The 26,240-nt window shown below is 45.9% G+C and overlaps 2 protein-coding genes across 12 annotated transcripts in view; one reads left to right on the top strand and one right to left on the bottom strand.

The window, feature by feature from the left end:
- Positions 1-1,235: 1,235 nt before the first annotated feature.
- On the bottom strand, positions 1,236-4,983 carry TIMM22 (translocase of inner mitochondrial membrane 22). Its single transcript, XM_080563244.1, has 4 exons — positions 4,697-4,983; positions 4,083-4,279; positions 2,966-3,038; positions 1,236-1,845 (listed from the first exon to the last, which is right to left on the bottom strand). Exons 1-4 carry the CDS (start codon positions 4,923-4,925, stop codon positions 1,769-1,771), a joined length of 576 nt encoding a protein of 191 aa, XP_080419370.1. The 5' UTR covers positions 4,926-4,983; the 3' UTR covers positions 1,236-1,768.
- A 104-nt stretch (positions 4,984-5,087) lies between these two features.
- The window catches only part of SPECC1 (sperm antigen with calponin homology and coiled-coil domains 1), a 97,347-nt gene continuing 76,194 nt past the window's right edge, over positions 5,088-26,240 (top strand). For 5 of the 11 annotated variants that reach the window (XR_013941223.1, XM_080563211.1, XM_080563215.1 and 2 more), the window contains exon 1: positions 15,769-16,535. The gene's annotated coding sequence lies outside the window, so the exon portion shown is untranslated. Of the gene's footprint in view, positions 5,214-7,182; positions 7,202-15,768; positions 16,536-24,796; positions 25,034-25,312; positions 25,530-25,562; positions 26,184-26,240 lie in introns of those variants that run through there. The other 6 variants (XM_080563218.1, XM_080563216.1, XM_080563220.1 and 3 more) reach the window with 6 other exon arrangements.

The raw sequence follows: 26,240 nt of genomic DNA, 5'->3' as shown, positions 1-26,240 counted from the left end.
AAGAGACATCTTATGGTTTGGGCTACATCCTTGCATTTCAGTACATTCTGGAGGAAAAAAACCTGGACTGTCTGGAGCCAGCTTGTTTAATCAACCCAGAATTACTCAAGCTTCAAATTCAGCTGACTTGCACAGCTTCTGGCCTGAGGACACTGAACAGGCACAGGGAGGGAGATGAGGCGATCTGGAAACCTCATCTGATGGATCACATGGAGCTGTCGCCCCGCTTCTTTCCGTGTGGTCATGGGAGGCAAAACATCTCCAAACCGACCACCTTATCAGCTAAACTACCCTGCTGGTGTTGCTCTCCCAGGTAAGCAAGTGCTGTCAGCGTTCTGGGATATCAAACCGTGAATGCAAAGGAGGGGAAGTAGGTGAGAAAACGCCCAGAAGATGTTTTGTGCTGAATTTGAGCTACTGCTGTGAGGCACTGGAACAGGCTGCCCGGAGAAGCTGCAGATGCCCCATCCCTGGAAAGTGTTTAAGGCAAAGCTAGATGGGGCTTTGAGCAATCTGGTCTAGTAGAAGGTGTCAATATCCATGGCAGGGGCTTTGGAATTTTATGATCTTTAAGTTCCCTTCCGACCCAAACCATTCTGACTATGAATATAAGGGTGGGTGTTCCCCCTTGCACAGTAGCTCAAGGACAGCTAAAACCCAGTCTAAACTATTTTGAGTATAAAAGCTACCCTCCATGGTCCAAGAACAGCCTGTGGTTAGAAAGGCAAGACAGCTAGTAAGAAAGCAAAGCCAAAAGGGAGCAGCTCCCCAGGTTCGTGAGCAGGTGTTCTGACTTCAGTACCAATGCTCTGCAGAAGTGATGTTTCACTTTCCCCCAGTTTAACACTGGGGTGCTCAGAGCGTGGTGCAGGAACATGACGGGAAACAGTGTGCTAAGTGAATGTCTGGTTAGCTGTCTGACGGTGGTTTAGTCTCACAACTCTGCTTTAAAGTCCAGCCATCAAACTGCTGGAACCGATGGTGTGAGCCTGTGGCAGTTAAAGCAGTAGCAAGGCTATTTGTACTCCCACGGTGAGGTTAAATCAGGCTAGCCAAGTGGCTACAGAGAATTATACATCTGCAACAACCTCTTTTTTACCCTTAAACTGTTTTGTTCATCTGCCAGTAACCACACGGTTCTAAGGCTAAGGATTCCTTTTTGCTTTTCCCTTTAAGAAATGGTAAAGAAATCTGGCTCTCATTCTGTACTTGAAATAAGACAAGTTGTACAGATGGTGGTTTGTCTTCAGTTGGTATTTTAAGAAAAGCCTGGAACAAACTATTTCTCCACAGGATCTTACCTCTCCCCAACAGAACAGCAAGCTGCAAACTGGTAACTGCTAAACACTTGCAGCACGTTCAAATACACGGTCATCTAAACCACTGCATTTCTTTACGAAATTGTCCTCCTGCCTCTTTTGATGCTAGCAACAGACTTAATCAAAATCAGACCCAAAGGATCCAGAAAGCTCAGAGTCCAGGCTTGTTTCCTGGAAATTGACAGTCAGCTGATCCGTCCTGGTGATACTGCTCACTGCGCCTGGCTCCATCCTCGCATATTCCTGCAAGTCTGCCTGAAGCAGCATGCCAAGGCTCAGAGCCAGATTATTGTTAGTCACTCAGGAGAAGCAGCCAGCACCATCCAGCTTGCACTGATCAGGACTCCAAAGCAGTGGAAAGGTAAGCTCGACGGTTCTTCCGCTGTGATGCAGGCTCTTAGCAGCAGCACCGGAACACAAGGAAAACTTGCTCCCAAGGGATCCCACCGTTACCGTAGGTAGTAATCAATTGCTGCGGAGAAAGCGGCGAATCCTCCACAGCCGATAACGCCTGCCTTCAAACCAGCTGCAACGTAAAAGGGTGGGAAAGAATGAGACAAAATAGGAAAGAAATTTTTCCTCCCAGTAACTAGCCTATGCAGTACGGGCTTGGAAAGCTTACACCTGCAGGAACCTGGCGGTCCTCTACCAGGGAACACTGCCTGAGGTGAAGGGGGAACTTGGCACACACTGGTCTTAAAATCCCACATCTGGACTAGCATGACACAGTGACTGGGTGCTGTGGTCCTAAGATTCCCTACAAGGGTTAGGAGAGAAAACACCCGTGGCCACTAATGATTTCAGTGTGCTCTGATCTGAGCACTGCAGGTGGCTTTGCTGTTGGACAAGAGATGGACAGGAAAAGCAGCTGCTACTTGGAAAGCTCTACGAGGATTAGGCCCAGGACAGACACAACTTAACAGGCTCAGCTAGAAGCTCTTTTGAGAACACTCTTGTTTCTTTTATGCTCTGTGAACTGTTAGCTTTTTTGTTGGTTTTGTTATTTTGCTTTTGTTTTCTTAAGGATAGGTGAGAGAAGTTTGATGTTTCTGATAAGCAGCGCAGCTCTTCCTACTTGGGTTTTCTTAGCGTTCAAGGCTTCCCACAAAAAGTCCCCATGAGTGCCTGCTGGCCTAAAATCCCCGTGCCCCTGCTCTTGTACAGGAGCGATAAATAGAATTGCCTGTTTGATTTGATACAGGAGGAAGGAGGGAAGCATTGTACACGCTGTGCAAGTTAACAGAGTTCCTGCAAGCGAAATAGTATATATAAGCACAGCTCTGTTAACACAAGAGCTGTAACTTCACTAAGTTGTTCTGCACATATTTTTGGATCCCTCCCGATGACACCACAGAAGCATGTGGATAGCAAACACCGTTTCCTGATTTTCTTTCAAGTCACTTCTGTTCATTTTTCTCCAATCTCGCTGTCCTGTACAACAGCCTTCCCTACCCACACATATCTTTCAAGCTGACAGGAAAACGAGAGAGATGGCAGTTCTGTCAGTTTGGAGTACACTCTCATGCTGACATAACCATAACCCCATGCAATGAGATCTGTAGTGCGTGTTGCCTTAAAAATACTGCTTGCTACCTAACCGAATTACAGCCTTATCACAGAAATAGCTCATAGCAGGCACCACCAACCTCTGAAGCCGATCGCTCCTCCTGTGATGCAGCCACTAATAACGCTGTTCTTCCAGTCTGACTTTCCACGATACTGAGGAATTAAAAAGCAGAGTCAACAAATAAATACGAGATAAAAACTCAGTGCCTGTACTAATACCAAGAGAGATTGAATGACCTTCCAGCCCTGTCTCAGATGAGGATGTTTTTCCCTCTGTTCTCAGCAGATGGCCCCCTGCACTTTAAAACATAAGCCTTGCAGGGCCAAAAGGAGGGGAAGGTGCAGGTCACCAGGAGAGGTAAGACAAATCCATATGGTGCAATGCAGAGCTGCAACAAAGCCTCTCAGGTGAGCCAATACAGCCCCCAGAAGGCAGCACTGTGCACTGGCACCAGCTCAGAGATTTTAAAGGTGCTACAGGCACCTGAGTGCAGCACTGAGCCTGGCCGTGCAGCCTGGAGAGCCACAGCACCCCGCTGACAATGATATACAACTTCCATAGCCAAAGCACACCAGTTTTTCACCAGTGCAGAGATCTGTTTGTTCTGCTTTATTGTGCAAGCAGATACACTTTTCTTCTACGTGATTTAAGAAATAATTGTCTTTCAATTAAAAGACAGTACTGAAATTCCTAACAGGCTCATTTTCCTATTTAAGAAAAGGGATGGTAGATTTACCGCTGGGCTGCACGAGGTCATTTCTTCCTGTAGGCACAAGATGAAAATAGGCCTGTTACTTAAGAACTTTGATCAAAGGATCCCTGTCTGCATATGCAATTTTTACAGGCTCAAATGACCACGTTGCAAGTTTGCAACTTTCAGTTTGATGTTTTAAAGTAATAACAGATTACTCGTAGCTAGGGTTTCAAAAAGCAATGCCCGTACTCGCCAAAAGTCGGGACTTGAACTGGAAAGGACTTTACTGTTGTGTGCAGTTCTGCTTATTCCATCGGAGAACTACAGTTCTGAAGGCAGGTCTCAAAGCTGAAAAGCTTCAATGACTTAAGAAGCAAAAATAAAGTAGCCTAGTCCCTCACCCCATTACAAGGGGGATACGCATACTTATCCGAATCCATTAAAGGAGATTACTGAGTTCATAATAAAAATATTTCATAATGCTTACGGAGTCCTTACTCACCGATTCTACCACACACTCAGTGCAGGAGAACATAGCGCCAACGATGGCGAAGTTCTTCGCATAGGATATGCCTCTCTGCCCCATGTCCTTCAGCACCTCCTTCGCGGTTGGCGTGCGATAGGGATCCTTAGGATCAAACCCAACGTTGGTGTCGATGCCAGCTGTGAAGACACCAAACGCTCCTCCAAGAACAAATCCTGCGGAAGAGGAAAGGTATAAAATGAACCTCTGCTGGGTTAGAGTGATATGAAGGGCCCGTAGCGTGATGCTGCGGGCACTGACATTGACACCTTCCCCACTGCAGGCCTGTGCTGTGCGGAGAAGCACCACGACCACCTCTTCCTTGTGCAGAAGGGAAAGCAGATGGAGATCCCTTCCTGGGCCCTGTGACAGGCCGGGGGTGCTCTGAGGGCTGAGGAAAACCCAGGGGGGCGCAGCTCGGCGGCCTCTCCTCCTGCCCACCTTCCCCCCGTGCCCTGGGGCTCGTCCCCTAGAGGCTCCTTCACCTCTCCCCGATGCCAGCCCCCGTCCCCACATACCCCACATCCCCCCCATCCCCCACAGCCCCCCACATCCCCTCACAGCCCCCCAAAACCCCCCGTCCCCCCGCGCACCCCCCACGCAGGCCAGCGCCGCCTTGAAGGCGCAGCTCTCCACGGCCCGCTCCACCATCTTCTGCTCCTCGCTCTTGGCCGGGCTGGGGATGCCTCCCAGGGCGGCGGGGTCCCAGGCTCGGGGCCGCCGCCGCTCGCCCACCAGGTGCTGCAGCAGCTCGCTGTACCGCACCGCCGGCGGCTCCGGCTCCGGGCCGCCCGGCGACGAAGGGGACGGGGCCGCCGCCATCACCGCGGAGCCCCCTCAGGAGGCCGCCACTCCGCTCCCGTAGCGCGGAGGGGGTGACGGGAGTTGTAGTTCCGCGGCGCTGCGACTCCGCATCCCAGCGCGCCCCGTGCGGGCACGGAGAACTACACTTCCCGTCACGCTCCGTGAGGCTCCCTGAAGGACAGCGGGAGGGGGAAGGACTACGTTTCCCAGCGTGCCTCGCGGCCGCCCCCTGGCGGCGGTTGGGGCCGGTGCAGCTGAGGCGAGGGCTCCGGAGCATCCTCGGCAGCGGAGCGGGGCCGGCGGCAGGTGGGCGCCGGGGGGGGGCTGCGGGGCCTGGGGGGGCTGTGAGGGGACCGGGGGGGCTGTGAGGGGCCGGGCCGGGGCTCTCCGCCCCCCCCCGAGGGGTGAGGAGCCCGGGGAGAGGCTCTGAGGTGCCGGGGTAGCCCCCGCGGCGCCGTGTGGGGGCGGCAGGGCCCGGCCCCCCCCCCGGGGGCCGCGGGTCCCGGAGGGGCCCGGGAGCGGGGGGAGCCCCGGGGGGCGGCCTGGTGGGGCCCTGGGCAGGGATCCCGGAGCGCTTCCATCGTCCGTGGTGCTCAGGTGGGAGCTGAGGGGAGCGGGCATCGCCTGTCAGCTGCGCCTTTTGCTTCCTCAGGTGGAAGGAGGCGTTTTTCCTTCAGGACCCGTTTGTCAGGAGTGCTTGGAGAAGGGACGGAGTTGGTCTTTCTGTCACAAAACGCACACTGAGCTCGTGTCAGGTCACGCAGAAACCTCAGCTCTGCTGTGCTCGATCTGCTTGGTAGCGGGGTGAGAAATTTCTCTCTGCCTTTTACCCTTGGTGAACAAGGGGCCGCCAAGATGAAAATTCTCTTAACCCGCCTCGCTTGTGTTTCATTTTATTTAGCCGGTTTTACTGTCTTCTGCACTAGAGCCAGCGTTCCGCAGAGCCGAGCACACGTGCGGATAGGTACGCTTCAAAAAAAAGCGTTGTTGACTTCTCTCTGATATCTTTTTTGCGTTAATTTTAAAAGTTGCCCGTAAGTTTTTAACCCTCGAGGAACAGCTGCGATCGTTTCAATAGAATGCTTCAAATTACTCCACTTTGTTAATTGAAAATGATGTAAAAGGTTAATTCGTTGTTTAAGAGGAATTATTGAAGTATGAAATCTTCCTGACAGCATACAACACCCTGAAAGGTGACTCGTTAGAGATCCTGAAGTAATCTACTTTTTTTTTTTTTTTTAAATGCTTTTCACTGTATCTTGTTTATGCCTCAGTTTAGGGCCGGACATGTAGGATCAAATAACAACTTAAGTTGATGGTTTTACCACTTCAAATGAAGTGATGAAGTTCATTTGCAACAACTTTCCTCTTTTCCTCTTAAATTCCAGTGCCCTCTACTGGCTGGACCATCAGACCTGCCCGGTGCTCTTCCCTCTCTCCACCTCTATCCTTTTCCTTTGAAACTCTCTTGGTCCCTTTTTTCTTTTTAAGGTCAGAAGCTGTTGAAAAGCATGCTGTTACAGTCTACTAAAACATTACCTTTACATAAAAGAGAAGGTTGCTGGCAGGATGATCTCCCTAAGGGGCCCTTAACTGTAGATTTCAATCTTCTCCTTGATCTAAACTAACCTAGTTGGGCTGATCTTGAAGTCACACTGCAAAGCCTATTTTCCAGAGGTGTAAAGGGAAGAAAGATGTGTTGGATCTGGAATTGGAGCTCTAAGAGTTTCCATGTATAGCTGGAATATTATTTTTGCTTTCTTTTATCTGTTCTTGGGTTTTGGACAAAATCACAGGTTTAGAGTTGCTTGGAAATATTATTATTTTTTCGTAGAAATATATTTACAAAATATCTGTTTATAATAGTTATATTTATTTATACATACACATATAGATTTAAATATATATAATTTATCCCATTAGGTATTGAAATAGTTTTCTCCTTTTCCCATACACGTTCTTTTCTGTTCCATGTATGAACAAACACATGTCCTTGACTGGATAATCTCAGCAGCCTGAAAGGACTTCTCACGTGAGTGAACTCAGATGGAGCATTAAGCCCTTGAGAGAGAATCTGCGAGTTTGAGACATCTTTGATAAGTTATTCATTTGGAATTTTAATCTGTTTCTTCTTTTTGTATGAACTTTCCATAAACCTGTGAACCTTCATCACTACAGACGTGTGCAGCCAGGGCACTGATCCTCTTCCTTCACCAGGCTCTTACCATCTGACCGATGTACCTGAAGTCACACTTTCATCTTGGAACTGTCAAGGCCAGTACAGGTTATTACAGGTGAGCTTAGGTTATTTTTATCCTCGCCTAGTCCCAGATGAAACATCTCCATTTTGTGTGAGCAGCTCTCCCCTGTGTGACGACAGCATTAGGTGCAGCTGATCATTAGTTTTTCACTGGCCTGTGATGGACCCAATGCACGAATGTGCTCAGCGTTTCAGCAGAGGGCAGCACGTAGGGATATGAAATAATTCTATTCCACTTGACCTGTACAGTGATCCAGCCTTCATCCAACACTTCTCCAAACAAGATCCCAAAGGGCAGAGGGTCTAAACCTTGGAAAGAACATTTTTGTCTGAAATCGTGGTTGTGCATGGCTCTTAGTTGTAGAGCTCCATCATTTTGAATAAGCTTTGTCTGTCATTTTTAGCGTTGCCATTTAAAAACAAAAAATTTTCATAGCTCTCAACTTTTTGTAAAACATGGACGGTTCCCAGAGTCTTTTCTGAAATTAACTGGGCAGGAGGTGGCTGAAGATGGAAGTTAAAAATAACTAGCTTAATCCATTCTTTTTCACTTTTACACCTACCTGTCTGCCACCTTTTTCTTTACCAGAACTACGATGACCTAGGCAAATGAGAGGAGGAGAGGATAGATTAACTGATGCTTTCATGGGGGGAAAAAAGGAGAAGCATTCAGTCGCACCACAAGCAGAAGAAATTACGGCTGTTTTGCAATCGTGTTAGTTGGTCATGCTGCAGACTTTGCCTCTCCTGTAGCAAAGAGGCTTCCAGTGGCTGTAAAGGGGCTGTGTGGGAGCCTGCTGGGCTCTGAGCGTGGTTCTGCAAGTACCACTTCACATTTCCACTCTAGTACCCTCAGCTATAAATTTAGGCTGGTGCTTTCTTACTTCCCATCCAGCTTGTGAATGTAATATTTTTTTTTTATAAGATTTTAACATCTTAGGTTTAAAAGGGCATTAGAGAAGTAAAGTGCTTTGTGAAATATCCTTAAATTCAGTGACTGGAAGTTGCTTTAATGTCTATACTTCCCTTGGCTTCTATGAATTTCACCAACTTTATGTTTGAGAGTGCAGTTATTTTTTTCTGAGGTGAAAAGCCTTTCCATGCTGGTGAATACTGTCACTGTGATGGCCAAAACTAAAGTACTAATAAAAGATCTGACTGTAGCTAGATGGCAGCTATATAGAGTTAAAACTGAAAGGACAGCCTGATTTATTTATTTATTTTTTCTCCAGGTCAATGTATGAGGCTGCAGAGATACAGATATGTGTGTTTCAATAAGATCTCCTTTTAGAATCAGCAGACTGTTCCTTGTGACTCTGCTTTGTAACTCAGAGAGAAGGAGCAGGATGTGGGTTTTCAAGCTGTTTGATCCCGTCTTTCTTCTCTCTTTGACATTTTAGATCTCAAAGCTCACATCCTTTTTGAAAGTAACGTGCTTCCTTGGTGTTTGTCCCACTTCAGCGAGCTTCTTGTTCCCTTCTTCCCATCTCCCTGATATTTAGCACACTTTTGTTTTCCTCCATAAAATTCAAAATGCACTTGCCTTGTAACTCATGGTCTAAAAAAAGATCTGCATAAGGCTTCAGACATCATCATCTCCCAGGGATTTTAGCTGTTGCTATAGAAGCCTAAATTCTCGTTTGAGAGACCTTTCCAATAGAAAGAAGTTGGTGCTGGGGGGGGGGGGAAAGTTGTCATGGAAATATGCAGCAAAAAGAGAAAGGAAGTCTCAATTTGATAACTGCTGCATTGGCATAGCCCGCTTGGTGATGAAGTGGTTCCATAGCTGGAGATCTGATCCTGCGGACTCTCTTTGTTACGTTCGATCCTCAAGAAATTATTTGATGTCTATATTTCTAGTTCACCAAGTATGCTGCTTACCTATCTGGATCTGTGTTTCCAAACGTGCAGTGGTGTTCAAAAAGCAGCCTGGCCCTGTTCCTTTGCCCACCCAGCCAGAGCCGGGCAGGTTTGGTGGTGTCGGCCCCTGGGCGGGTGCAGGGAGCAGCAGTGCCCACAGTGATGTTCCCCTCCTGGGAGGAAGCCCCGTTGGGCGGCTGTGGTGGGCAGGGTGGTCTCCAGCAGCCCTGTGAGCCGTAGCACAGCTTCCTATTCTGGCCGGGGCAGCCCTGTAAGGATTTATAGAGCTCCTGCTATTGAAACGTGGCCTTCAGAATAAAATTTTAAATGACTTGCTAAAAATAGTTCATTCTGCAAACTTCAGCGCTGTTTCAGATTTGAACAGAAGGAGCCCTTGGTGCCCAGCCAAGCGGCAGTATAAGCAGGTCCCTCTCCATAAATCTCCCGTCCTCTTCCACCAGCCCTAGGCCCGGTTCCCTGGTTTCAAGCTTTTTATGTCTTTCTTACCAAAGCTGCTTGGTACCTAATAGATGTGATTACGGGTGAGCTGCCTTTAAATATCTATTACGGATGTCACCATGGTAACTGCTGCAAGAGTTTCTTGCTGGTAGAAGGCTTCCAGCTCCTTGAGATACCACAGGGCAGAGCATTTAGGCTGTTGTTTTCATGGTTTCAATGAGATCACCCACAATATCGAAGAGGAAATGTAATGTATTTCTTATTTTTAATAGCAGTGGATGTTAACGGTACTGGAAGGTCTTTGGATTGATGATTCTGGAATCTGGTGTCCTCAGGTTGGAGAAAAAGGACAGTTAAATATGCAGCGAGGGACCAAACCTCCCTTAGGAAGCACGCCTTCACCAGCAAACTTCTGCAGGAAGAGGAGAATGGCGCTTTCCTTGATCAGTCCAACACTTGGCCTTTCTATTGATGCTGCCAACAAGTGAACTAATTAATCCTTGAGAAGGATGCAGAACTGAGGTGCTCTGCCATAGAAACAGGCAGAGGTGTTCGGGCTAATTTGGCCTGGAGTAGAAAAACAATGAGCTGGCTTTTATGTTCTCTCCTCTTTCTTTGTATTCCCAAACTGCTGCTTTTTGCCCTAGGCCTTCAGCTGTTGCGTACCAGGCTAGCAGTGCTAGTTAGCCACTATCTAGAGTGACTTTGCTGCTGTCTTTAATACCCTAATCTTCCCCTCCTTCCCTCCTATCAGCTTTCTTTCCCAAGCTCCTGGGTGCTTGGCCAGTCAGTCCTTTTGCTCTGTAACGTCAATTGTTTCTGCAGGCTTCTCCAAGTGGCAGGTCACTCATGTCCCTCACGCTAACTCTGTGACCTCAGGGGTTGTTCTGCTTTCATTTATTTATGAAACTGGTTATGGTGACTGGTCACAGGCTCCATAGGATACTTCCTTTTCATGCACTGATATCTTGGTTCATTACCCTCCTATCTCGCTATCTGCTGGAGATTTTAAATTATCATTTGCTTTTATAGCGACTCGGAAAGCTGAGCACCTCTTTCTGCTGCTCTCCCACTTCGTTAGCTGTGGCTGTACCTGCTGCTTCTGGCCTTCCATCTTTCACCGTTCGGTGAGCGAGGTCCGTTCATGGAACAGGCTCTTCAGTGTAGCTGCGCTGGAGAAGAAGGTGGAAGGCTGACCTTGAGGAGGGGAGCAATTTGCATTCACTTTGCAGGTCAGTGTGTGGGGACAACCGACATGCCAGAGCCAGAGCAGGCAGCGCTGCCTACTACCTCTGTGGCCGAAAGAATTCTACCCCTCCTGGAGGAGGAGTTTGTGCTGACAAAGCACGGATATTTGTCCTTACCTGCCTCTTAGGCGACATGATCCACACGTGAAGATCCCTTTGCTGAGTTTAAAAATGCTCACAATTGATTTTAGTTGTAATCAGATGTTTATAGTGTGCCAAATGTGGACTGAGAGTTCCAAATCTAAAGTAACTATGATTGGTAACTGAGAACTCCTAACTGTCTTAAGGAATCTTGAAAGCAGAGCCAGGATCTCAGAATGGGATTTGTTTGCATTGTATCACTGCATGTTTCTCAATACTTACTCCGTAACATGACAATTAATATTGGAGGGATCTCAGTGTTTGAGTACTTCACATTTCAGCTGCATAGTTCTGCAGTGTGCTAAGCTGACTTAAAAGTTGAAGCAGCAGCAAACGTTCATTCATATGAGCTGTCTGGAAGCGATGAATTGCTGTAGTTTAGATTCTTCCTTTTCCTGGCTTTGATTAGGCCACCAAAGCCAAACTTTTCTGCTCCGTTTCTGGGTGCCTAATCTATACCAATATGCCTGTCTTTTGCAAAAGTGCTGACTTCTTATTATGTAGGAACTAAAATCAATGGGTACCATAGATCCTTACTAGATGTTGATATTTTGTCAATAATTTAGGTGCCTTTGTTTCCCTACCTTTAAAATAGATGAGTTACTAAGCTGCTGCAGTGATTAGCTGATTCCGTTTAAATAATCTATTAAAAAATGCAGAGAGTAAGAACAAATGGAAACTCTAGAATATTACTATATAGGGTATCAAACCTTACAGATACCTTTTTTTCTGAAATCCTGATCTACATTAGAGGGCTTGTTTGTCCCCTGGGATTTGGACTCCTTGTGCTTCATCCTTTTTGTGTTAATTTGTCCTACTTTTTGTTGCTGCTGGGCTCCCTGTGATGCTCTCCATGCACCCAGGCGTACCCCGCGGTTCTGTCTCCATTCAGGGCTGTCAGCAGTTCTAGTGCAAGTCCCTCTGAAACGAAGCTGGCAACTCAGGTCTTTTATTTGCATCTCCCTCAAATGCGCCAAAAAGTTCAAAGCAGTGGGGCATTCCTACCCCATCCCATTGGGGATTTAATTCTCAGGCAGCCTCCAGCACACATCTTCTCCAGTCCTTAATTTTCCTGCACAGCTCTCTATTGTTAGTGATCAGCAAAAACTTAATGAAATGATTTTCTGTTGGAGGCTCGTTAGCGTTTCTAATGGATACCTGTTCCAATTCCCCTCCTGTTAGGTGATCAAACGCTAGCTTTTCCAGCATGTGATCCGTCTCGGACAATAAGCAAAGGGAGCAAATAGGGTTGTGCTGTATTTCTCCCGTGTAGGTAGAAGGAACTTGCTGTGCAACTTGAATATGGTAATTGTCGGTGTTAATGAGTGCTGTATTACAGCCTATGCACCAGAAAATGAGCACTGAAGAATAATAAAGAATGGAGATGTTTCCCCTCTTCAAAGTCTTTCATTTCAACATTGAAATCAAAATTTTCAGTTAAGTCAGAAAGAACACGGGAAGTCTTATCTCCCCCTTTCAGAGAAGAGCATCAAGTATAGCATTTTTCACACATTCAGATTTATCTGCTTTTGAACAGAAGGGTGACTGTAGTGAAGCTATCCCTGGTCTGCTGCTGTGCCTCTTATGCCTAAGAAAGTGCAGAGATGTTTGAAAACTGTAGAGGAAAAATAACTTCTCTGGATAAAACTGTGCAAAAATAATGACAGACTTATTTTGAATAATTGAATGACATTGAATACGTGAATATTTCTTTGCCACGTAGATTTCCTTCCTCATTTTGTCATGTTCTGGGGGCTGGGTTTTGTTGGTAGATAGATGTCTCTTAACTCTTCAGTGATCTGGTCGGAAATGACAGAAATACTGAAAAATGCTGGCTCCTCTTACAGACTCTGACTTCTGAAACAGGCAGTTTCCTAACTCTATTTTTGACGTACTTAGTGGCTGTTCCCTTGGAAATTTGAAAGTTGTTGTCTGGTCTTCTGAAATTTTGGCAACAGGCAACAAAGGAAGCTGCTTTTTCTGTCTCCTGTAGCACTCCGTGTTCCATAAATCATATCTGCTTTCCTCCAGCTTTAACGGTTCTAGCTTCTTCCAGCAAAAGTGTTTTCTTTAGTTATGGGACAAAGCTGGTAGCTGTCCCACAGGCTGCGCTCTGCAGGTAAATAAATGGGAAAATGAAACTGCAGAATAAGGACAGGAAAAAATCAGAGTTCTGCGAGCGAGTGCGCACAGCTTCCTTGTGCTGGCGGAGCCTTTTTGGCAGCAGTTCCGGGAGCTCACTTTTTCTATCCACCCATTTGATCAGCATCATCTTGCTAACTGAACAGCAGTTGTTTTTGTCAGAGTGGAAAGCGGTGCCCCATGATTCATTCTGCAAATGTCGACTGGCTGCTTGAACTTCCTGACATCTGTAGTGGGACTGAGAAAATAAAGAAGTTTGTATCAGTTATGTACAAAAAGGAGGAAAGAGGGAGTAAAGCCATGGCCTGGCTCCACTAATACCCACTGTCTGGTGCAGCCTTTCCTTTGTAATTACTTTTGGTTTTATAACTCCAGACAGTGCTGTTCCAAGTCTTCTAACTGAATTAGAGACTTGCTTTAAGAAGACATTGTTATTGACATAATAGCCTTGCTTATGGAATCTCTCTCTTTGTAATTAAGGCTGTTGCATGCACAAAAGCAGTTAAACAGAGCATAAATATCTGTAAATGCAAAGATATTTTTAATCTTGTTCCGTGTATGAGCCCTTTTTTTCCACGCTCTTTGTGCATTTGAATCTCAAATGAGCTGTGCCACCAGAAATTCTGCCCTTTGCCCACTCCATTAAGTTGTGTGTCATCCGTGTTCGTTCCTGTCAAACTGCCCAGACGATGCAGGTTGCAACACAAAGCATTTAAATTCCTCAAATGCAGAATTTTGAAGGTGCGTTGACGAGCGGGGTTTAGTATGACTCCTGTCCCTTGTTGCAGAGTCACGGGGGTAGTGGGTTGACCACGCAAGCAATATGCTAACTGTCCTTTTGGCTATCAACCAAACGTCCAAGTTGAGTGAGACCCTGGCAGGTTTCTCTATATATAAATATATATATTGCTGCTTGAAATTTTCTCATCCCAGCTGTGTGAAAGTAATTACAGTTAATGCCCTGGACAGGCCACAGACTTTCTTTATGACCTTAGCCAACTCATTTGAGCTGTCTGTTTCTGAGCTCTTTGTTCATTAAACAGAAAGGCAATTTTTCAATCCAGAAGGTTTTGTGTTGAATAATTCTTTGGTCTAAGTAAAGACATCAGATAATTATAGCAATAAGTGCTACCAAAAAACCTAAATAAACAAGTACTGTCTGGTCTTGTTGGGTCTGGGGAAGTTGTGTGGCACTACTCTAGCCTGTCTGCGAAAGCTGCAGCATGTAAATGCCGGGACTATCCCTCACACCCAAACATTTTCATGTTTAGGTTTTGGTCAAGTTGTGTTTATCAAAGCTAAAAAAAAATCTTTGAGAACGAAATATAGTAGCTCCTCTCTCCTCCCCACACCCCTCATCTCGGTTGTTTATTTCTCTTGGCCTGAGGATAGGAAAACCTACCGAGCTGACAAGGCTGCTCTCCCCCCGTGCCCACAAGAACTCACCAGCAGTGGCAAAGAGACAGCGTGCTGCGGTCCTACCAGTGCTTGTGTTCTTCAGACAAGGAGGCTTTGCGGCAGGGTGTGTGCAGCTGATGGCCCTCTCGTTTACGTGCTCAGGTCCAGGGGTCTGCAATCTTCTGTCAGTAGTTTCCAGCTGTATCCGCCCAGCTTTGAAGGTGGTCCGTCATCGCAGCAGAGGGTGCTGAGCTGCGTACCTGGGCGACCTCACTGTCTGTGCACACAGCACTGAACGTAGCGTTGCTTCCCTGGGGAGGAGAAACAGTTCGTGTAGATCACTATCTACCAGAATTTGGTTAATAGGAATGACAGAAAGTACTGCTGTCTTATCTGAGCTGTGAGTAGTATCTAAATATTAGAGGTATAGAAATATGAAATGGGTGAGTTCTGCCTGTGATCACGCAGTCCGTCCTCAGGTAGTGAAGTACCGGCGCGAGGCAGGCTGGATAGAAGGGCTGGTGTTGCAGGTAGGTGGGAACTTCCAGTAGCAGCTGGCACGATGGGGTGAGTGTTCAGGGGTTTGGAGCTAAGAGGGTATGCTTGGCACCTGCCACTATCATTTGTGAAGTAAGTCACGGTGTGGTCTTTTTCTTGTTCTGGTGTTTTAAGGTCTGAAGGTAAGAGCTCCCACTCTCAGGGATATCTCAAAGTTGGATCCAAAATTGTAATGTTTAGAAGGGGCTCGGCTTGGACTCAGTCTTTGTTTTAAGGTCTGGCTGCTCTGCAATAACAATAACGGTGCCAACATTGAATTGAAAAGTAAATTAACCCGTGGCATAGCATTAGCTTCCTTTCAGTCCCTTCAGAACTTAGAATACACAGTTCCAAAAGGTGCGGTGAGGTTGAACTATTCAGCTGCAGCAACTGTTCCAGGATCATGTTGTAAATCTTGCCTCTGTTATTGTGAGGTTGCTCCCATAGCATCAGCATTGCTGGTATGTTCAGTTCTCACTGGTGGTTCACAGAGCCCCTGCTGCAGCCCAGGAGGAGGTTCCTGATCTGTAGTTTCAGTCTTAGGTGAGAGACATCCCCCAGGGGAGCAAACATCTCCCTCTGCACAGCCTCAAACAAAAATCCCTGTTCTAAACACCTCTGGTTTCTCGGTTGAAATGTACATCTGGGTTTGATTTTTCTTTGCATCCTCTCTGCTTCCTCTAACTTGATGCTGTCCTTGCTTCATCTAACCCTGTTAGAACCTCTGGCCCTGCCCATTTTCAGAGACGAAATGCTCCTCAGATTAAGCAAGTGGGATATTCTTGAGCATTGCTCCCCTTGTCCCATAGTCGCTCTCTTCTAAATGAAGAACAGACTGACGCTTTTTGGTCAGCTCACGAGAAGTTGCTCAGGACTGTTTCTACCCACTTCTTCTTGCAGAAGCCATTGTCTTAATGCATCTTCCCTCCACACACACACACACACACCTTTTCATTTTTTTGTAACAATGGTGCAGGCACGGGAAATGTCGTGAGCTGTTCTGGCTGTGACTGCTGGCATTCCGTGGGAGAGATTTAGTGTGGAATATAAAAGTTTCTGGAAGCTATCCCTGTGATTTCCTCTGCAAAATGCCTTCTTGCTACGGCCACCTCCTTGCCCTTCCTACGCTGTAGTTACCGCATGTTTTTAGCCAACTGGATCACGCAGACCAGGCTGGGGCTTATGCCCTCTGCCCAGTGCCCAGCTCTGCTGCTGGGATGAGGAGATACTGAAAGAAACTGCCTGCTTTATGGATTGAAGCACCTTCGGGTTTTGGAGTGGATATAAACGGCTTTCTTGCATAAATCTTCCTTGCTTTGATGAAAATATAATATTTCTCTTTCCCCTGAGTAAGCAAGTGTGCATATGTGTGCGCGTGTGTGCTGAATGCCAAAGCGCTGGTGAAGCCAGCTTGCTTCCGTATGTGAATCATTTCTCAAGCAGCTCTCTGTGTCTCGCTGCAATGTGGTTTTCCTCTCAGGGAAGAACTCAAGCCCTGAATTTTCAGTCTGGCTTGCACATGCTGTCAGAAGCTAGTGGGAGACAGCTTTCTTCTTAATGCAGAAAAGAGGACAAGCTTTTACTGTAAGTATTTTATTTTTTAAGGTGGGAGTTGTATCATCTCTAGTGGGGTTGTGGGAGCAGCAATGTAATCCTGGAGTGAATGTACCTGTTTTGCTCAGCAACGCTTTTTCGTAATATCTCACTAATTAAAACTAAATTGCTTGAAACAAGAAACGTACGGTGCAAACAATTCTGCGTTAGCAGAAAATGTGCTGGGGGTGATGTAAAAGCCATTACAACAACATAAAAGTGAGTCTGGAGAGCTGCCTGCTGTATTTGCTTCTGCTCGGCTACGTGGAGTCTAGAGACAGAGGGGAAGAAGCGATTTCCGTGCCTAGATCTCCTTTCTTCTCTGGGAATTTAGCGTTGTGCTCCAACAGTTAAACAAGCAGGAGCGCAAGCCCGCTTGCCTCTGCTACTGCATGTTCACCTAGTCCAGTCGGGAAAGGGCAGAAAGGAACAAGCTGCTAAGCAAATAGCTTTGGCAGCTCGCTGCTCTGCAGGGGAGCAGCGAAAGCCCCGGGGAGCGTGCCAGGCGGGTCCCCTCTTGTGAGAGCAGAGCAAAGAGCTGCTGGGATTCTCAGCAGGACCTTTACGTGTAGCAGCCTAACAGTTGGCCTTAAAATTGGTCTCTGGGCTGAAGCTCGATCGTAATAACAATAGTGATAATAACAGCGTTTGTATAGCAGGTAACATAGCTCTGCAGAGTTATAGAGATGTTAATTAAGTCCTGTGTATGGAGCAGTGAGGGATTACTGGTAGAACTGGTTTGAAAACAGGGATTCTCTACCCCTTTCTTTTGTACACTGTCTTAAGTTCTTCTGGATGTCCCCTCCTAATGCTTTGTCTCACCTTCCAAATACTGTTTTGTACGTTGTTCTTCCACCCTTTCTAAATTATGAGGTACTTTTTGTCCCTGTAAGCTCAGCTGGAGAGAGGATGGCTGATTTGCTGAAATATACTGGTTTTTGCTGACAGAACGTGACAGGTAACTAACATAGGGATGCCTCATCCTAACACGCTCACATGTGCAACCTCCTCTCTTGGCTCAGTTCTAAAATTTCCTTTCATTATGCAGTGCACCAAGGTGGGCCTTCTGGTCCCTTAGCGGCCCCATAAGTCATAGTCATAATCCCCTGATACCATTGTTTAAATCTGTTCTGTTCCTCTTCAGTGTGAATACTTCTAAAATGCAGAAGTCCTCTAGCTTCTCCTGCAGTTTTGGAATTTGCTGCTGTTGTCTTCTTCCCGAAGAAACCTTTCAGTTAGTTCACATCACCACTCATAGAAGTTCAGAAGCTGCCCATTTATTGCAGTTTATAAGTGACCCACTCTGCACTTAATGGAGGATAAATATCTCCTTTAGGGATAGCTTCCAGGTCTCCCCATCGTGATGGATGGAAAAGGGGAGTCAGGGAAACATCCCAGCATGCGGCCATCTGCGGGGTTGTCGTGCACTCTGTGACAGACGTTGATCTCTCATTTTTACTTTGTTTTTCAGTGGGGTTTCTTTGCAAGGCACGTGAATGCTGCTCATTTGTGTGTTTGTCTTCATAAACCTGCTGTGTGGGGAGTGAGCCTGCTTCTATAAATGGGAAATGGCTGAGGTAGTACAGGAAAGCTGTGATGGAGCTGAGGATAGGATCGGGTGGAATCCCAAGCCAGTGCACTGACTGCGGTGTCATCCATGGATGCTTCTAGAACACAGGGGACCTGCAAGTGTGTGTGCATGCACCGGGCCGGATAACCGTGTAGCGGCATGCTGGGCATGTCTGCCATGCTAAAACAGCATCCTTCCTTCCCTTTCTTGTACCTGTAGCTACCCCCTATGCTACAGGAAAATGTAATGGCAGGTAATTACCCAGCCAACCACGTGTAATTATTCTTCATTTCTTCAGCAATTACGCAGCTCTTGCTCTATCTGAAATGAAACCTTTTCCTCTTCCTTGTTGGCAAAACGAGATGTGTTAACCAGATGTGTCACTCGTTTTGTGCTGTGTCCCCTGGGACAGCAGTTAGACAACCTGGATTACTGGGCAGTAGCTACCTTGGAATGGTTCTAAACCATCTTGTTCCCATCTGCGATACAGTGACCATAAAACCTCTGCGCAGTATTGCACTGCTCCATGCTTTCCTTTACACTGCCCCAGCCTGAGAACATGCCGCCCACGAATGCGTGCTCCCGTCCTTTCCCTTCTGGTCAAGTTTCTTCCCTTGCACGCAGCCATCGGTAACGCGGTGCGCATGATTCAGAATTGCCACGTTCAAGTCCACATCTCTGCCCTGAAGTTAGCGAAAGATCTTATCAGTCCTCTGTCATTTCAGCCTCACTGAGACAACAGCCCCGTGCACCAGAGAACCGTGCTGGATGGTATGCCGATGGCCAGCACCCTGCTGTGCTTCACAACTTCTTCAGGTTTTGTCCCATCCAGCTGGTAGCTGCTGCTGTCTTCTGGAGGGCTTCACGAGCACAGAAAATTACAGATCAGTTGGTATTTTTGTTTCCTTATCCCCATGTCTGTAAGATCGGGGGTCGCGGGGAGGAAGCATAGCTTCTCTTCTGAGATGCGTGGTGGGGACTGGTTAGATAATCAGTGCGAGGGTGGAGGAGAAAATCGAATATCCACGTACAACCAGCATTTAAATTACTGCGGGAGACGGTTCCCAGCCATTTCAGAGTACAGCTTCCGCTTGATTTTTTTATTTTTTTTAAGCATCAGTCACTGCTGGATGACATTCCTGGGCATTTTAGCTAGAGAAGTAGCAAAGCTGCATGATTTTTTCCTGTCTTGTAAACGGCCAGTAATGTAGAACGAGGACAAGGGAAATACAGCTAAGTATATTCTTTGTCCGTATGCACCCATGAGGGTTTTGTTGTGATTTCTGCATTCTTTGAGATCTAACTAAGCATAAAAAATTCGCAAATTAAACCTCCAGGGAGAACTTCTGTGGGGGAGGATGGACAGGAGGTTTCGTGCTGCTCTCATCCGTCCGTGCCTGGAAAAATCATCAGTGACCCTAATGGCTGCTGTGGGAAGAGAGGATTTTATTTTCAGCCATGTTGAGAACTGGAGGCCTGCAGTGGCCGACCTGGAGCCTGGCAGTCTGGTTGGGATGGATTTGGGAAGTTGATGGCCAGAAAGCTGTCATTTGTGGCTACCTGGAGCTGTCTCTGCCTAGACCATTTCTGCTGCTGTTTACAGGTGCTCGTAACCATTTGGTGTATTTATATCCTGGTTAATAAATATCCATTTAGAAAATTATGAATGCTAAGGAAATAAGCAAGAAACGCTTTAACACAGAAATGAGAGATTCTCTTGCCACTGTAACCGCAGGTAAAGAAAGTGCCTTTGGAGATAAAGGGAGTTTCCGTGGGCTGTGTGCTTCCTTCCACCTGCTACCATGACGGGAAGGGAGAGGGACTGGCTGAGCAGCAGTTGCTCATAATGTAGAGGAAGGGGAGCCCTGTGCTCTGTTAAGAAAATTCTCATCTGATGCCATGTTAGAAGCTCTCTTCTGAGTTTTTTAGGAGTCCTGCAGGACAGCAGGACTGCGTGTTTTGTTTTCTTTTAAGGCATGTTGCATATGAGGGTACAATCTTCAGACAACCCTAAAAGAAGATGCTGAAGATGTGCCCCATAAGCTATATCAGAACTACTGCTGGGTAAATCCTTGGGCCGGCGTCTTGTTTTGTATTCCCCCAGTGATTAGCTGGGTGACCTTGGGCTTGTTTCTTCGTCTCTGTGTAGTTGTTTTCTATCTAAAATTCACCTACGTTTTTAACTCCTTGCAAAAACACTTGAGTGCTCTAAGTGCCTGGCTGAATTATTGCTCTACATCTTTCTCCACTCTTGAAAGTTAAAAATAATAACCATGAAAACACCTTTGCTTGAGGCATGCATAAAAACAACAGTTTTCCCTGCTGTAACATGCAGCCTGGACATGAAAATTTCCAAGTGTTGTCTTGTCTTCTTGTACTTTACCAGCGAAACATGAACATTTAGGTGCAAATGAGATTGGAAAGCAAGTCTGCTGAGGTAGGCCAGAGGAAGCAGCTGCCCAGATGATTGGGGTCAGGTTTGAAATTGATTTTCTGTTTCTGTGGCCAGTGGGAGCGTTAGGGATGAGGTGCTGGGAAATAGACGTATCTTGTCTGTTCCTCTGGTTTGCTTTTGGGTGGAAGAGGGTGGTCTGGCTTGTGATTTTCGTGGGCTTTTTAACCTAATTCTAACGAAAGCTAAGCTTTGTACCAGGAAAAAATCCTGCAAGTGTCTCTGCTTGGAAGAGTGATGGAGGAGGGTTGCACTGAGTTACCTTGTTTTCGGTGTCTTCCATGCTAACAGCAACTAGAGGAAAAAGGGGATGTGTTAGGTACAGAAATATACACGTGGAGCTGAAATGAATGTTGCCTTGGGAAAACTGCTAACGATGACCACAAGGGAGTAAGCGGGTTGTTATTGTTAGCCCAATCTTACTTCCAGATGGGTTTTGTGTGCTACCTCCACATGGGCAATTACTGTACGGGGCTGTCAGCTTCCCTGGTTTGGGACCCTGGCTTGATTCCTGGTATCAGCTACGAAATCCCGATGACTCATCCGGGAGCATCTGTCGAGCCTGAATGTTGTTTAAAAGGGATTGATGCGAAAGGCAGAAAAGCATCCTGTCTTAGCATCAGTGCCTGTCCTGCCCCAGAGCTTCCAGCTGGCTGCTAGGAAAGGCTGTACGGCTTCCTGAACCTGTTGGGTGTTTCTGTGTTCCAGTCGGTAGTTTGTCTGAAAAGGGTTTGATCAGGTCAGAAGGAAGACAGTGGAAGCATGATGCAAGTCTCACGTGGCAAAAAAAAAAAAAAAAAAAAGGAAAGAAGAGAATTTTGTTTTGATTTCACGAGAATTTTTAAGAAATGTCCTGGACTAGTCTGACCTTTTGATGTAATAAAAGTGACAGAATTAGGGGAAAATGGCACTGGGGACCGGGGTTTTTAACCCAGCGGAAGTCACAGATGTCTGTCCTTGGAGAGTCCACCTGCAGAGTTGTTGCCTCCGACCTCCTTCGTCAGAAACGCTGGGCATTCGCAGGTCTTGGTGAACCTGCCATCTGTACGTTACTCTCCAGATCTAGTAATGTGTTCATCATTCTTTTTTCATTGGCTTTGCCACAGCAACTTGAATGACTCTGCTCTGATTTCACTCTCCTGTTGAGAAGCATCACACACAAACACGAGCACCAAAACCCAAATTCTTTAAATACGTGGGGTACAGACAAACTCTGCCTATTCCCGTCCCTCTGAGGGATTTTAATATGTAAATTAATTTCTGCAGATGTTAATGATTTTTGTTTACTTACTAGCGTAACTGCTAGGTTTCTTGGCCGTAAAATATTACTGCTTGTCATCGCTCAGTTCAACCTATCTATTCTTTTTTAGTTATTCAGAGTAAAGCAGCATTTGGTGGCCAGCAGAGTGTTCCCTAGTTTGTTCTTCGAGGCTGGTGAGTTACTCCTTTGATGGATAGCCAAGCCTTGAGATCCAAGAGACCTAGGTTGTTTCTGCTGATGCTGCCTGCCTCCAAGAGTCAGGATAAATTCTTAATCCAGTTTTTCTAGCCATAAAATGGGAATAATTCCAGGGTGGTTCTCAGGACTTTATTAATATATTCATGTGGACTGACTAATAACAGATGTCTAGGTTTTCCATCTTTAATAAAACAATAAAATTTGAAGTAAAATGGACCGTCTTTCCACTGCAAGACTTCTGACAACTGCCAAAATAGTCCACATCAAAAATTTTCAAAGACCTTTCAAAAATACAAGTGAGAAGGGATGAGCTATATATTATGGCCTGAATTTTTAAAGCCTGATGCCTGCAGGGAATTCTGAGGATTACCGAGAGCAAAGGCTCTGTCAGGACCAGCTTTCCATTTTTATAAACCCTCCAATTATTTCATTTGCAGCACCTGTTTCGGAGGAGAGGGGCACTCAGACACCAGCAGTTTTGAATACAAAAGGTTTATTTCAAACAAAACACCTGCACTCTAATTCTGAAAATTACTGGTGATGGAACTGACTTTGCTGCTCTGAAGCAACATGTCCCTGGCATGAACCCCCACTTACTTCGACGTGGGACTGCTGCTTATCTCCAGCTTCCACCCGTTTTCAGAGCGCAGCTCCAAGCAGAGTGTATGACAGGGGTTTGATTGTGGCCACTCGTCCCTGTAAAACATTGGGAAAGAAACAAGAATTGAAATTGTAGAGCTCCAGACTTTGCTTATGGAGTCATCTTCCAGGAAAGTGAGCAGAAGCATGTCTCATCTGACACATATTGAGACGTAATGGGTGTAGAAGTAGTGATTTTATTTTTGTATTTGCAGAAGCAACTTGGCTGCATCCCTTGTGTAAAGCTGCCTTTTTCTTTTTTTTTTTTTTTGCTGCTGTTCTCTTTTTCAGTTTTCTTTGTGGGTAGCCTAGAGATCATGTCATAATCTCTCTGGGGTTCTTTTGAAGGGGAATGCTGTTATTTCTTTAAAATATAGTAGACTTGCCCCTATCAATACATTCTAAGCTAACTGGGAGCCCTTACCTGCTGGCAGTTCCACACGTGCGGAACCACAGATGTACAAGGTTTGGAAGGTAGGGTGCCAAAGGGTGTCGAACCACCACCTTTGTTGCAGTGGTTCTGATATGAATACATACCTAAGCACTGCGTTTGCCCTGACTTGTGGAAGGGACAATCTTTCGAGATTCATTCAGCTGTGATGGGAAGTCAGTGGTGATCCCGTTCCCGAGCTCTCACTCAAGGCTAGTTTCTGATGATATAGTTTATGACGATCGGCTGCTTTCAAAGTCATTTTTACAGCTCAGAAGGACGGCCTGCACAAGCTGCTGCTACCACCCTCACCCTGAAAACCACATCAGGAAGCAGAGGCTGCCACTGAGCAGTGCGAAGACTGCCCAGCTTAAGATTTGGGACGGAAGGGTGCGTTCAGGTGTCCTTTAATGGCTGCTTCAAAAACTCCTGCTGTTATGCGTTAGGATAGATTAGTAGTTTATATTAGTAGCTCTCTGTCCTTATGCTTTTTTTCAGCACATTTATCCTTCCTACCGAGCCATTGCATGATACTGAACTTCTGGGGTTTCCCGTTGCTCCAACTGCCTGTAACATCCACAAAACTGTTTTTTTGGTTTATTTTCTTGTTATGCAATAAATTGGATTTTGAGGGTAGAAAAAGCTGAGGTTGACTCTTAGAATGTATTTCCCGCTCTCATCAAAGAACAGTAGGATTTTTTTTTCTTTTTTAGGAAGTAGTTTATTTTGTACTGCTCCCAAAGCAGTACCTCTAATAAATGTGTGTCACCTGTCTAGGAATGAAAGCAGCTTAATATGTGTGAAACTCAGCTTTATTCTTTGAAGTAAGGCTTGTGGAAAGTATTGGGATTCCACTTCATAGATTGAAACCTTTTTATCTGCAGCACAGGTTCAGGTTAGCCAATTACATCAGAAGCATTGCCTCCATATTTTATAGATGATGAGTCCCATATAAATACGTGGAAAACCAAATCCAAATGTCCTCTTCTCAGTTTTAGTTTTATCTGCTTGATGTGGTGCAATCCTATTAAATCCACATGGCACAATTCAGCTATCATTACATGAAAAAGCTGGTTTGCTTCAGGCTACTGGCTGGGTTTCTTGTGTGTGGTTTTTGTTGCCTTTTTTTTTTTTTTAGTACCTCCTCCTTTCACTTCCAGCATCGTGGCCTAATGAGCATATCACTCCACTGCAGCTTGAAATGCCACGAGTGACTCAAAATTAAATTCTTTTGGATATCAAGAAAGCATCTGTGCAGCTTAAGGCAGGAAAGTATGAGATAGTTATGAAGAAATCCAGAGGGTATGTGCAGCCACTGACTCTACAAAACCCCAAATCTGCATAATTTGGAGATTAATCAGGAAGATAGTTTGCATGTGTAATTGCTTGTTCACCCATATAAATGCAGCGAATGGTATGCTCGTTATAAAATGTCTTATTAAATATGTGCAAAGCACCAAAGCTTGTTAAGGTAGATCGTGAACTCCGAGAACGCTAAATATTTTCTGTTGTAGTGTAGCTTACAGATCTGTCCAGGCTTCAATAAAAATAAGGAGCCAAGCGATCAGCATCATCATCAACAGAGACAGCACTGCTCTCGCCTCTAATGAGATCGGTGATGGCTCCGTGCTGCGTGCGTTAAGAATTTTAATGCAGGAGTGACTGTAGTTAGCAACACTAACTTTTCCATTTCTGTATTTAGGAGCTGGCAGGTTAGAGCCGTGCAGAAAGTAGGCAGCCCTCCCTGCAAGAGGCATCGAGGATAAGCAGGACCTGCCACTTGCTAGCTTTGTTCTGTGAGGCAGCGGCAGAGCCCTTGGCATGCCCTTCTGCCTCTGTGCTGCAAAACGCTCCTGAAGCAGCCCATCGTGGCACCCGGACGGTGCCGTCAGCGCCCAGCATGACTTGGCCCCAAAGTGGTTTCTCTTCCTTGTGCTCAGTGAGTGTTCTTATTTGTGAACGTGAAATAACGCAGAAAGCAAATTGGGCGATGTGGGATGTGATCTAACCCCTTCTACTGACTCAGCCAGGGAGAAGTTGTTCTGGCATCTCTCTCAGAGGGTTGCTGTCTGAGTTCACGCCAGCCCGGCTGGACTCTTACATGATAAACAGCGGGTACTTACTGCTTACTGGGTGCTTTCCCCTCGCTGAGACTCTAGATATTGATCTCTCTGTAGATTTTCAGTACCTGTTCGGCACAGAAAGATGCAAGCTAGCTTCTGCCTACGCAAAACTGGTGTGCAAATACATCCTGTGTCTATTTTAGAAATTGAAGCTGCAGAAGACTAATGTTGCTCACGCTGAAGTGGGGGAAGCGACGAGATACCAGGCAATCTCCCCTCCCTCCCACTCGCAGCCCAGCAGGCTTGTGGGATTTTAAATATAATTATTTTATTCTGCTCCTGGTTTGGATTGGGCAATGGCTGGTTGAAAATGTATGTATTTAGATCTACGAGAGTTGAGCTAGCTATTTAATTGGCAGCAGTCTACTTACTGAGAGAAACGCTCGTTGTTCTTGCTGGCAGATTAAATTTATTCAGCTATATCCAAAAAAAGAATTTGACTTCTATTTGCTGATTCCTGGCAGGATTTCTCTCTTGCAGAAGCTTATCTCTGAGGAATAGTGGATCTGGTTTTGGTTGCGTTTTTTTTTTCTTTTTGCAAGGAAGTTGATATTTTTACCATGTTTTGTAAATCTTGGTATTGTGAAACATCTTTTTAATCACTGTGGCAACATCAACTGCTTCTCTGGATGACTCGAAGTTAAAGATATTCTTTGTACAACTGAGGAAACTTGCTTCTCGTGACTTTCTTAAAGTGATTATTAGATGCTAAATCTAATAGTAAAAGAAATAGTTTTCTTTTTATGCCACAGCTGTCGTCAGTTGCTGTGGATTTCTGCACGTCAGTGTCCTCGGTTTCTCTTTTGTTGTGCTTCAGCATTTGTAGGTGTGCTGTGGCTGACAGAGGTGTTTCTGGCTTGCACAGTGCAGACAAAAGTCACTGTTCCTTCTGTGTTGTTTCATGTTACCAGCCAGCACTAAAAATCTAAGTGGCTGCAGCCGGCTCTGAAGGATTCTCTGGGCTGAGTAAGTGGAGTTTTTATTTTTATAAGAGAAGGAATTAAGCTTGACCTGTCCTTTTCA

The sequence above is a fragment of the Anser brachyrhynchus genome, assembly GCF_964034855.1.
Source record: "Anser brachyrhynchus genome assembly, chromosome: 20".
Lineage (NCBI taxonomy): Eukaryota > Metazoa > Chordata > Aves > Anseriformes > Anatidae > Anser > Anser brachyrhynchus.
This window is presented reverse-complemented; position numbering and strand designations above follow the sequence as displayed.